At 40.1% G+C, this 12,200-nt stretch overlaps 1 protein-coding gene across 4 annotated transcripts; it reads left to right on the top strand.

Annotated features, from left to right (window-relative positions):
* Positions 1-729: 729 nt before the first annotated feature.
* On the top strand, positions 730-11,292 carry LOC147179669 (isocitrate dehydrogenase [NAD] subunit gamma, mitochondrial-like). 4 transcript variants are annotated; one of them, XM_086068961.1, is made up of 12 exons: positions 733-932; positions 3,013-3,054; positions 3,239-3,253; positions 3,332-3,429; positions 4,222-4,337; positions 4,406-4,466; positions 5,638-5,770; positions 6,218-6,351; positions 6,445-6,547; positions 9,157-9,303; positions 9,580-9,735; positions 10,908-11,292. In XM_086068961.1, the coding sequence occupies exons 1-12, from the start codon at positions 876-878 to the stop codon at positions 11,007-11,009; spliced, it is 1,164 nt and encodes a 387-aa protein (XP_085925087.1). In that variant the 5' UTR covers positions 733-875; the 3' UTR covers positions 11,010-11,292. The 4 variants fall into 4 exon arrangements, with proteins under 4 accessions (XP_085925088.1, XP_085925087.1, XP_085925089.1 ...); XM_086068962.1 differs by lacking the exon at positions 3,239-3,253 and having other exon boundaries at positions 730-932; XM_086068963.1 differs by lacking the exon at positions 733-932 and having other exon boundaries at positions 3,010-3,054; positions 3,332-3,412.
* The last annotated feature ends 908 nt before the right edge of the window (positions 11,293-12,200 follow it).

Genomic DNA, 12,200 nt, shown 5'->3' with positions numbered 1-12,200 from the left:
CCCCTTTCGGTTGCAAGCGGAACTGCTGGCCCCGATGGAGGAAACGTGAATTATCCACTTGCTCCTAAGTACTTCTGTGAGAAACAATCATCGTAATATACGCTCTTTGTTTCAAAGAGATATTTCTGCAACTCCGTATGTGGTTTCTTACTGGTCTGAATTTGCTGATGGTTTACACTGAAAAAAAAAAGGTCTCTGCCATACAAATATATTTTAACAAATAAAGTAAGGGACATTTCATTTGAAATTATACATAGGGATTATCCTGTCAAAAATTATCTTCTTAGGTTCAAGAAAGACATTTGTCTTGATTGCTCATTCTGTGAAATGTCCCCTGAAACACTGGTCCGTTTCAGAATATATTCTGGCATTGCCCTTGTACCAACAGCTTCTGCAAAGATGGGTCTCGTTTTATCATTGATCATATTGACTCTAATTTCTATCTTTTCTGGATTAATGTACTGTTTGGTTTCTGCAATAATGATAGTGAACGAAACCCCCCCAAAAATTCTGAGATTCATCAGTTGTAGTGCAGGAGCTTTATATTAATGGTGCTCGCTCTGATTTTAGTGATGAAAATCATTGTAGAGCGCAGCTCAAATGACAAAATTTAAAACATTATTTTAAAATAATCATTGTTTTGTTTTTAATAAACAACTCTATGATGCGAGTGCTCTGCCTCCCGTGAAGCCTGAACTATTTAACATAAGTATTCGCACTAAGGTTACTTACAACCTCCCACTGGCTAAACTGGGATTTCTTCCGTGTATGAGACGGTCTGCGCGCGGGTGAGTTTACGCGTGAACGCGCAGCACGCCCCCGCGCTTGGCCGACGGCCATCCAAGACCACAAACGCACCTGCAAGGAGAGGCAGCATGACGGCCCGCATCTTCAAATACATCAAGCCCCTGCTTGGGAACCGGCTGGCCCAGGTAGGAAGTTAGGAACATAGAAAATCATCGGTTCTATACGCGCCCTTCCAAATGTTAGTCTGGTAAAGTACTTGTTTTTTGTCCCACTTTGAATCGGATGAGCGGCGCTAAGAAGATTAACTGCTGTTAACGGTCACTTTTTTTTTTCCATGTCGCTTTCCCTTCTGAACCTACACGTCACTCAACCATCTTTGAATGCGTAGCGTCACTATTATGATGGACTAAGCTTGCACGCAAAATTACGCACACCAGTACAGCCACTCATGCTTGGCTATAGTGGTTACAAAACGACTATTTAGCGCAAAACAATCTAAATCTTACTTGTTTTTTGTTTTTTTACACTAGGATTCCGTATGGAGTCATGAGAGCCTCTCAGTCTCAAACTTCACTGTTTGTATCCAACATTCAGACTATATTATCACAGTATGGTGAATCATGACTCGCAGAGGTTTGGTTTACATTTTGCTGCAATTTTTTCACTAAGATGGCTGCCGGTAGGTTTAGTTCTCGCTACGGCGAGTAAGCGGCACTGATAGCCCATTAAGTCTGTGACTTTGCTCTACTCAGCGTGTTATATCATCCACAGAAGTTTAAAAACGTAACAAGCTTATTCAGACAAAATAGCGGGCAACAGGAAAGTACGGATTTTCAAACGTAGGGAGTACAAGTAAAAAGTAATTAGAAAAATACTCTACAGACACCTGAAAAATCTACAATAACAAATGTAGTCATGTTCCTTGCCATCATTTCCAGCCTCGCACTGTCACAAAGACGCCAACAGTGATGTTGTAAACATACACCTGGGCAAAGACTTGCCAGACGTGTAAATTATTCAAAGTGAGCAGAGGATGATAGTCTCCGTTCTAAACAGCAACTACACAATTAACAGGCTGCATCACTTTGAGGTAGATTAATGCAAATCAGGTATCACCTAATTGTTTTTTTTACCCACCACAAACTCTTCCCCCTGACCTCTTTAACATAATTGTTGTACAGTAGGCTACTTAATATTGGCGTGCAACATTTTTGTCTGTGACTTCTGATGATTTTTTTTAACTCATTCACTGCCATTGACGGCTATAGACGTCAAAAATTCATTTGAACTATTTCTTAGTTTCACATTTTCCACTTTTGTTAAGTGTATGAAAACCTAGAAAAAATGTATTGTACGTTTAGAACAGATATAACATTTGTGATTAATCGTGAGTTAACTAGTGAAGTCATGTGATTAATTACAGTTAAAAATTTAGTCTGATGCCCCTAATTAAAAAAAAAGATTATTAAAAATTAGGGGCATCAGACGATTTTTTTTTTATTGTAATTACTAAATTATAGACGTCAAAAATTCATTTGAACTATTTCTATTAGTTTAACTTTTTTGTCCACTTTTGTTAACAAGAGTATGAAAACCTAGATTTTTTTTAGAACAGGTATAACATTTGTGATTAATTGTGAGTTAAGTACTGAAGTCATGCAATTAATAACGATTAAAAAATGTAATCGCCTGATGACCCTCATTTTTAATAATCTTTTCTTATTTTTTTTAAATTACATCAGGCGATAATTTTTTTAATTGTAATTAATCGCATGACTTCACTAATTAACTCATAATTAAATACAAATTTTATATCTGTTCTAAATGTACAATAAAAAATTATAGGTTTTCATACTTTTGTTAAAAGTGGAAAACATTTTATACTAATAGAAATAGTTTAAACATTTTTTTTTTACGTCTAAAGCCATCAATAGCAGTGAATGAGTTAATCACTTGACTTCAATAGTTAACTCACGATTAATCGCAAATTTTATATCTGTTCTAAATGTACAATAAAAAAAATTCTAGGTTTTCATACTCTTGTTAACAAAAGTAGAAAAAAATGTGAAATGAAATGAAATAGCATTAATATAGAATTTTTGACGTCAATGGCAGTGAATGAGTTAAATGAACAATATGCATAATCAATTGCAGGGGTAATTGTGTCAATGCAATACGTTTCAAAGCACTGTAGAAACAAAGCAGCAACTGCTGGGCAACTTTTGACAGTTTGTTGATTGTCACGTCTTTTCTTTGGATCGGCAGACGTGCGCTACGGCTTCTTGTCACCGGAAGTCCACCTACACTGTGAGCAATGCACACACAATCCACACCGTCTTTCTCTTCTCACCATTTAGGGCCCTTATTTATTTCATTTATTTTAAGCGTGCTTGTGTTCCACTTCCATCTCATTCACATTCCCCACTAATGACCCCCCCCCTCCCCCCACCCCTTTCTCTCCCCACCATAAATCCATCGTTGCTCCATCCAGACTCACCAAATGATTGTGAGTATGCATGATTAGCGTGCAGGGTGCAAGTCATGCATCAGGATCTTAGTGCAACTGTGTGTGCGTGAATTTCAGCCCCCACCTGCGCAGTACGGAGGCAGGCACACGGTGACGCTGATTCCCGGAGACGGCATCGGGCCCGAGCTGACCAACCATGTGCGGGAGCTGTTTCGGTGCAGAGACTAGAAATGTGTTGTCTGGACACGTCACTCTTGAAATTTGTCCAAATAATTGTCAATGTCCTCTGTCAGATCAACAAGAGTTTTCCCAACTTGCATTGCGTCAAGGCACATATTTTACATTTGGTTATGGCTTATCCCCAAACAAAAAAAGTCACAAAAATGATATCCACCCATGAGTTGGATCTACACTTTTATTGAACTTGCCTCCAAGTGGAAGAGCTTTTAACTCATTCACTGCCATTGACGACTATAGAAGTCAAAAATGCAATCCAACTATTTCTATTAGTTTCACATTTTTCCACTTTAGTTAACAAGAGTATAAAAACTTAAGTCTGAAGTCATGCGGTTAATTACGATAAAAAATTGTAATCGTCTGACACCCCTAATTTTTAATAATCTTTTTTTCCAATAGTTGACTCACGATTAATCACAAATTTTATATCTGTTCTAAATGTACAATAAACAATTCTAGGTTTTCATACTCTTATTAACAAAAGTGTGGGTGTGGGTGGGGGGGTGGGGTTTGAAACAAATAGAAATAGTTCAAATACATTTTTGACGTTTATAGCCGTCAATGGCAGTGAATGAGGTAATTGCTCTGCCTGTCACTATGCGTCAATGGCATAGATAGATGAGCAACATTGGAAATAATACCTTTAATGAGTTAATGTGCCATTGCTAACTGGTTGGGAATCAAGTGATCTAAATAATCAACATGAGAATCCATAAGGATGAAATGACAATCTACACAGGCATCTTTAAAAAAAAAAAATTCTTCATCAGGTTCTGTTGTGTTCCGGTGGACTTTGAGGTTGTCAACGTGGACTCGTCCGTGTCCTCGGAGGATGACATCAACAACGCCATCATGGCAATCAGGCGCAATGGAGTTGCACTCAAAGGTCAACTTTCCATGTACGTGCGCCTCTCGGACCCCGTGCCGTTGCGTAACTCCTGTTTTTGGATGCAGGTAACCTTGAGACCAACCACAATTTACCCGCCTTCTACAAATCCAGAAACAACTTGCTCCGGTGAGTCGCACCCCACTTGGACACTAAGATAGACGACGTGCTCGTTGCGTCCGCCTCACCGCACGAAGCTTCTGGCTTCACATTTTCCACAGGATTTCTCTTTGTAAACATTTAACGTTACAGACTCCAAGGGCCTCATTTATGAATATCCCAAATAGCTAAATGCACATGTGGCGCAGACTCTCTAACTTCCACAAAGTACCCAGGCTGAACTTTGCTCCTCCCAGATATCCAAAGATGTTAGCCCTCAGTCAAGATGTTTCACTTCAACTTACTTGATACCAGCAACTACTTTTTTAGTATCCAGGACTTTGTCTCCGTCTTTTCACATCTCAAACTGAGTATACTTTTTGTTAAAGATAGAAAGATATGCTTTTTTCAGGGCGGATACCGATTATCGGTAGTCAGGGAGGCAGGCCAATAACCGATATTTGAAGCCGATATACATTTGCAGGGGAGGAAAAATGTTGGTGTCAAAAATTTTAATAATAAAATAATAATACAAACTCCAGCACTTGACTGCCTAAATGCCTTCAAGCACATGTTTATTAAACAGCTTAAGGTTTGCCATCAGCTTTTGCACCAACTATAATGCCAACTCCACTAATTTGCGGGCTAACTGTTAGCTCGCGGGCTAACCATTCACCCACACGCTAACCCCAGGATAACTCCCAAATAGCCGCTAAAAAACGGCTATTAGGTTAGCCCGCGAGCTAACCGTTAGCCCACGGGCTAACCTAATAGTCGTTAATTCGCGAGCTAGCCGGTTAGCTCGCGGGCTAATAGTGGCTAATTCGTGAGCTAACGGTTAGCTCGCGGGCTAACCATTCACCCACAGGCTAACCCCGGGATAACTCCCAAACAGCCGCTAAAAAATGGCTATTAGGTTAGCCCACAGGCTAAATCAGCCGCTGATTTAGAGCAGACGGAGGAGAAATAATCTGAGCAAAAATAATAGTTTTTATTCGGCCATCAAAACAAAAAAAGAGGCCGACGCCAATATTCATAAAATGCTGGATATCGATTTTCTGTTGTGCCGATTATCGGTCTATCCCTACTTTTTGTGACTTTTTTTTGGTGTTGGGCCGAGAAACTCCTCTAATGTTAAATATGCGCCTCGGCTCAACAAAGTTTGAGAAAAAGTGTGTCTCCGTTGTGCATATCTTTGCAGAACCACATTGGATCTGTACGCCAACGTGATGCACTGCAGGTCTCTGTCGGGGGTGCCCACCCGACATCACAACATCGACATCATGATCATCCGGGAAAACACAGAGGGCGAGTACAGCAGCCTGGAGCACGAGGTGCGTCCCTGTTTTTGTTTGCCTCGACCTCCAACTTTCTAAACTCCCCTCGTTTCTTACTCGCAGAAATGGGCGACTCACTCGAGTCACGACTTGACTCAAGTCGCCAATTTTCATACTTGATTGGCTAAAAGTGACTTGAAACAGTTGAAAATCTGCATTTTCAAGATATTGTCTTTGTTCCGAGATTGCTTCACCATGACACAGATCCTGCTTACAATGTCCTGAGCATCGGACACTTCCTGCCCAAGAAGAACTTCATTACCTGGCTCCGTGTGATATTTTTCTCTTAGCTAAGCGCAAAAGTTTGACTCAACATGCTTTACGAATTAGTTGTGACTCAACCTGACTTTTTGGATTATTTGCAACAGAAACTTAAGACTTGCTTGAATCTCGAAGTGTAAGACTCGTCACGTGACTTACTCGCACCTGTGCGTCCTTGTGCAGAATGTTCCAGGAGTGGTGGAATGTCTGAAGATCATCACCAGGAGCAAATCGCTACGCATCGCCGACTACGCCTTCAGGGCGGCTCGCGAGCAAGGTCGCAGACGAGTGACGGCCGTGCACAAGGCCAACATCATGTCGGTGTCCCCGCCCGCCCGCCCGCCCGCGCGCGCACGCATGCCTTCGCCACGTGCCTCCCGGCTTGATGTCACTTTTTGCGTTTGATGCAGGAAGCTGGCCGACGGCCTCTTCCTGGCGTGCTGTAAGGAAGTTGCCAGCGGTTACCCCGAGATCACCTTTGACAGCATGATTGTGGACAACACCACCATGCAGGTGAGTGGTGGACGTTCACAAGCACGAAACGGCAGAAGTGGAAAAAATACTCACACACAAGTAAAAGTACAAATACTTGTGTCAAAAAAAAAAAAAACTCTGGTGAAAGCAGAGTTCCTGATTGAACTCCCAAAACAACTATGAAGTCTAAGTGCAAATGTGTTTACTGTGAATTATATACAGTACCCGTTTGATAACTTGACCCAACAACAACAAAAAAGTGCTTGTGCACACACACTCAAAAGTTTCTTTTTTTGAACTTGCATGGCAATCACTGAGCATGCAAGCGGAATTCTAGCAGGATCATCACGACCCAATAGACAAAATAAAACAAGATTACCAAACTGCTAAATTAGCTAATGATAACAACTGAAAAAATGAACCTCATCTTTATGTTTTCTCTTTCCAGATAAGACCACATCAAATTAAAAAAATAGGCCATGAACGAATATTTTGCCTTTCTCAGTCTGTTGTGTCATCATTTTTAAAGACAAACATTGTCTCAATATCTTCTATACACCCCCATTAATCGAAACACGGTATTCGGATTAATATTGCATTATGTAGATTAATCAATCCAGCTCAGGGTGCTGCCATTTTGATCAATAGGGTTAGCACAGACTTTGGAACCATATGTGGCTCTTTAGTCCTTATAGTGGCTACTTCTGGATCTAAACAATTTTTTTTTTATAAATTAATTAGTGCTGTCAGTTAAAGATGATTAATTAATCACAAAAAATATCGCATGAATTATCATCACGAATTAAAGCTGATTAATCGCACTATTAATTTTAGGTATAGATGATCCTTGAGCACGGTGCTCTTCTAATTTGGCGGGAATTTTTGGGGGATAAAAAAAAGACTTTTTTATCGTGATTAATCAGAATTCTAAGATGTGATTAATCTGATATAAATTTTTAATAATTTGACAGCTCTAAAATTAATATAGTTTTTAAATATTTATTTTTAAATAAAATATTATTTAAACGAATTAATGATTAAATAAAAAATATATTATTTATTTAATTATTCAATATAAAAAAATATCAGAGTACAAATGTTTAAGTTGTCAGAAGAAGAGAGACGAAACGTAGATGAATACGTTTAAAAAAATACAAATTTTCTAAAAGGAAGAGGGGGAAAAGCAGAAAATTACCGTAAAATTGCCCCCAAAAATCCAGAAAATTTACTAAAAAAGGCAGACAAGAAAACGTTTGAAAAGTAACCATAAAATGTTCAAAAAAGAAGAAATCCTGAAAATTACAATAAAATGTCCACAAAATAGCTTAAAAAGTCAGAAAAATTTATAGCAAAAAAGACAGAAAAAAATATTTTAAAATGTCCATAAGAATATTTCAAAAATTTGACAGAAAGTTAGAAGAGTCTAAACATGTGTGAAAAATAAAGTATGAAAAATGACACACACAAAATCCAAAAACAAAAGAAAATAAATGTAAAAGTATTTTTTCGTTATGGTGCATTAGACTAACACTAACACAGTTTCCTTCATCACACGATGTGCAAATGTATGCGGCTCCAGACAGATTTTTTTTTTTTTATTATTTTTTATTTGGCCTAAAATGGCTCATTTGACAGTAAAGGTTGCTGACCCCTGGGTTACAAAATTAAAAAAAAGCTCATGATAACTAAAAAAAAAGAAAAAAAAAGAAAAAGACTGGAAAAAATTATTTGTAACCACTAACATTTAAAAAATCATAAATAAGGCCACAAATATATATGTTGCTTTTACAAATCTGTTGCGTTGTCATCCTTAATGGTTCATGTTACTCCATCACGCTGCTTTTCCCGTTTTTAACTTGATAAATCCCCAAGATTGCCGCCAATGAATCTCATCATTCAACCGTGGTTAACTTTCCTTTCCTGTGGCATCATCCACAGAGTTTGAAAAGGCTAACAAGCCTATTTTCACCAAGTAAGGAGCAGAAAAGTACAGATAGTAGTCAGGTTTCTGAAATTTTTATGCACATTTTGTGAAAATGCGCAATACGGACATGGCGACTTATGCCCGTTTCCATCCGCTCTTCTTTTGCGACTTTGCGCTGCGAGATGACGTTGTAGTGACGGAACTTTGGGACAATGGGGAGTTCCAGGTGGGAATGTTGGTTTTGACGGACTGAACGGAGGTAGTTTGTCTTGTGAGCTGATGTTAATAAAGCCATCTAAAATTGCATTCATGTTTTTTTTCTTTAATTAATTATGAAATGAATCGCATTTCTTCAACTCCCCAAACATATCTTAGTGCGTACGTGCGACGTATATCTGGTCTTGTAGTCGCTTATTCGCAAAACCTGTTTCCATCGGCAAAATGCGCATTTTTTTTTTCAATATGCTTCAAAAACCAAGCGTAAAAACGTCTTTTGCGAATTTTGGGCGTTTCTGTTCAGTTTCTTTTTCACAATTCTTGAAAATTCGAAAAAATATTATTATTAATTATTGTAGGGAATAAAAAAGTCAATTCAAGTGCAGAATATCTGTTTTAAGTACAGCAAGTATTTGTACTTTGTTACCTCGCACCACTGCAAATTAGACATGTGTGTGTGTCTGTGTGTGTGTGTCTGTGTGTGTGTGTGTGTGTGTGTGTGTCTCAGCTGGTTTCCAGGCCCCAGCAGTTCGATGTGATGGTCATGCCTAACCTCTACGGTAACGTGGTGAGCAACATTTGTGCCGGGCTGGTGGGCGGACCGGGCCTGGTGCCCGGAGCCAACTACGGTCGGGACTACGCCGTGTTTGAGATGGTGAGAGGAACATCAGCTCAACTGGTTAATGGAAGGCGACATTGACCACTGCTGACCACCCAAAAGCAAGACAAAATCTTGTGTGTTGTACACATTGCAGCGCCAGATATACCCCTAAAGGTTGAGGGTTTTTTTTCCACTTCCCTTAAAATGAATCCATCGTGGCCGCCCAACCTTTTCTCAGTTTCTTCTGCGAAAGTCAAAAAGCATTTTGTACATGCAAGTTTGCAGGTTTAAACAATGTGTTGTTTACCTGCCGTGTGTCGGCACACGCAGGGCACCAGGAACACCGGGAGGAGCGTCGCTAACCGCGACGTGGCCAACCCCACCGCCATGCTGATGGCGTCCTGCCTGCTGCTGGACCACCTCAAGCTCCACGCGTACGCCGCGATGATCCGACAGGCCGTCCTCTGCGCTCTCACCGACGCTCGGGTAAGGATCGGCGCGCGCGCATTCAATTAGGCCTGCGTGGGGAGGAGGGAGGGGTGCAAAGGTTAAGGTTTATTTAAGATGGGGTTCCAAATCCCTCTTTTGTCGAAAGCGGACATCCTTGCAAAATCATTAGCTCTCCTTGCCCACATGCCAGGGCACTACATGGCCTTCATTGCTACATATTTTTATGAAATGGAATTGTGGAGAAAGAGCCACTTCTTCAAAGTTTCTAATAATGTACATAACATTAGTAATTGGATATTTTATTTAGAGATAGACGATGTGCTTCTTTCAAAGTCGATACCGATTATTGGTAGTCAGGGAAGCCGATAACCGATATTTGAAGCTGATATACATTTGCAGAAAAAAAAAAAGTTGGTGTCAATTTTTTTTATAAGAAAATAATAATAAAAACTCCAACACTTGACTGCTTAAATGCCTTCAAGGACATGTTTATTAAACAGCTTTTGTGATTTGCAACATGTTAAAGGTTTTTTATTTGCACCAACTATAATGTGGCTTCCGCACACTAACTCCCAAACAGCCGCTAATTTGCGGGCTAACCATTCACCCACACACTAACCCCGGGATAACTCCCAATTAGCCGCTAAAAATGGGCTATTAGTTTAGCTCGCGAGGTAACCTAATAGCTGTTAATTCGCAAACCAGCCGGTTAGCTCGCGGGTGATTAGCCGCTAATTCGCGAACTAACAGTTAGCTCGCGGGCTAACCGTTCACCTGCACGCTAACTCACAAATAGCCGCTAATTTGCGAGCTAAATATTAGCTCGCGGGCTAACAGTTTTCCCACAAACTAACCCCGGGATAACTCCCAAATAGCCGCTAAAAAACGGCTATTAGGTTAGCCTGCGAGCTAATAGCCGCTAATTGCTGCTTTTTGGCTGTTAGCACTACACGAGCAACCACTCAGATGGTGCTGTGGGCGGGCCAATGCTGCAGGAAGTCAACAGCCGCTGACTCAGAGCAGACGGAGGAGAAAAGCGCCCGTCTGAGCAAAAAAACCAACAGTTTTTAATATATCAACCATCAAAACAAAAAAAGAGGCAGATGTCGATATTCATAAAATGCTGAATAGCCCTAATTAAATTTTCAGGTCATATTGCCCACACCTTTCCTGAATTATTATTTGTGACCCATCTTTTTGTCCACCAGCTGCACACGCAGGACCTGGGTGGCCAAGGCTCCACGTCCGAAGTGGTGCACTTCATCATGAAGGCCATTCAGAGTACCGGGCCGCTCACAGTCAGAATATAGAAAGCACACAAACGTGCACAGCAGCTCCCGCAACATGACCGAGGCTTCCACAGACTTTGCTCCGTTTGTGTTAGTGTCCAGATCAGCGTTTTTTTCAAACTCTAACCGACTTATTTTCTTTTTTTTTTGCAAGGCAGGGCTGTCAAACTTGTCTTGGTCATAGTTCTGATTTCCCTCAGAGGGAGAAAAAAAAACAGCAAAGGAGAAAGAGCTTTTGCACCGGCCCTTCACTTAATCGCTTTATATACAATATATTGTGAATAAAATTAATTGGACATCAGGAGACATGGAATTTTTTTTTTGTATTGTTTTGATTTACGAAGAAGGAATTTGTTGAAAAAAAGTTTGTAACATCTGTTGAAATTTAAAGTTTGGTGGAGATTTTCTGCCCAAAAGAAAACAACAAACCCTTCCAGCAAGAAAGGCGTCAACACACTTTTTTTCTTTTGTGGCCCCAGAAAGTGATGCGGTTTGCCAGAGCTGGCCCCCGGGCTGCGAGTTTCATGGTGATAATGTTTCTTTCGGCTCTTTATTGTGATAATCTGATTATGAACATAAACACATTATTTTACTTGTAGATTAAAGTCACCTGTAGATCAGCAGTGTCACTGAAACACCGATTTAGTTTTTCAAATTGGCACACTTCCTGCACTGCCATGTGTCAACCAGAAGGGGGTCATGTTGTCGATTTAAAACTTAATTTTTAAAGGTCTTTAAACACATTTTTAAAACGATACAAACACATTTAAACATGCATAATATGTTAGGGGTAAGCGAGATAAATGAATAGTAACACACAAATATTGCATAAACAATGTAAAAATCGATATACTCACACGGTGATGATGATGATGATGATGATGATGATGATGATGATGATGAAAAAAAGGCTTTTAAATGGCCACTGCAGTTACAACTGTGCGCAGTCATTCTACATGGGTGATTTTTGTTTTTGTTACTAACACGGTTATGGGCAGTTTCTGGCTGGCTCTGTCTTTATAAATACTTGGTGGGTCCATCAACAACGCTCTTTTGAACACGCACTCCGCTAACATGGCAAACGCAGAAGTAATCAACAAGGCGGGCATACAACCGCCAATTAGCAACAACGTCGCAAATTGACGACAAACAGTAATGGACTATGTGCCGCGGAAGAGGCGGGACTTGAGACTTCCGGATTTTCACCCATCA

This window comes from Leptonotus elevatus, chromosome 2 (genome assembly GCF_054856555.1).
Source record: "Leptonotus elevatus isolate MCC_2025b chromosome 2, RoL_Lele_1.0, whole genome shotgun sequence".
NCBI classification, from domain to species: domain Eukaryota; kingdom Metazoa; phylum Chordata; class Actinopteri; order Syngnathiformes; family Syngnathidae; genus Leptonotus; species Leptonotus elevatus.
This window is presented reverse-complemented; position numbering and strand designations above follow the sequence as displayed.

Excerpts from the sequence above, each read along its gene's own strand:
- LOC147179669 (XM_086068961.1), top strand. The coding sequence starts at position 876 with ATGACGGCCCGCATCTTCAAATACATCAAGCCCCTGCTTGGGAACCGG. Across the intron at positions 3,430-4,221 it reads CATGTGCGGGAGCTGTTTCG|GTTCTGTTGTGTTCCGGTGG; the intron begins GTGCAGAGACTA and ends ATTCTTCATCAG. Across the intron at positions 4,467-5,637 it reads TCCAGAAACAACTTGCTCCG|AACCACATTGGATCTGTACG; the intron begins GTGAGTCGCACC and ends ATATCTTTGCAG.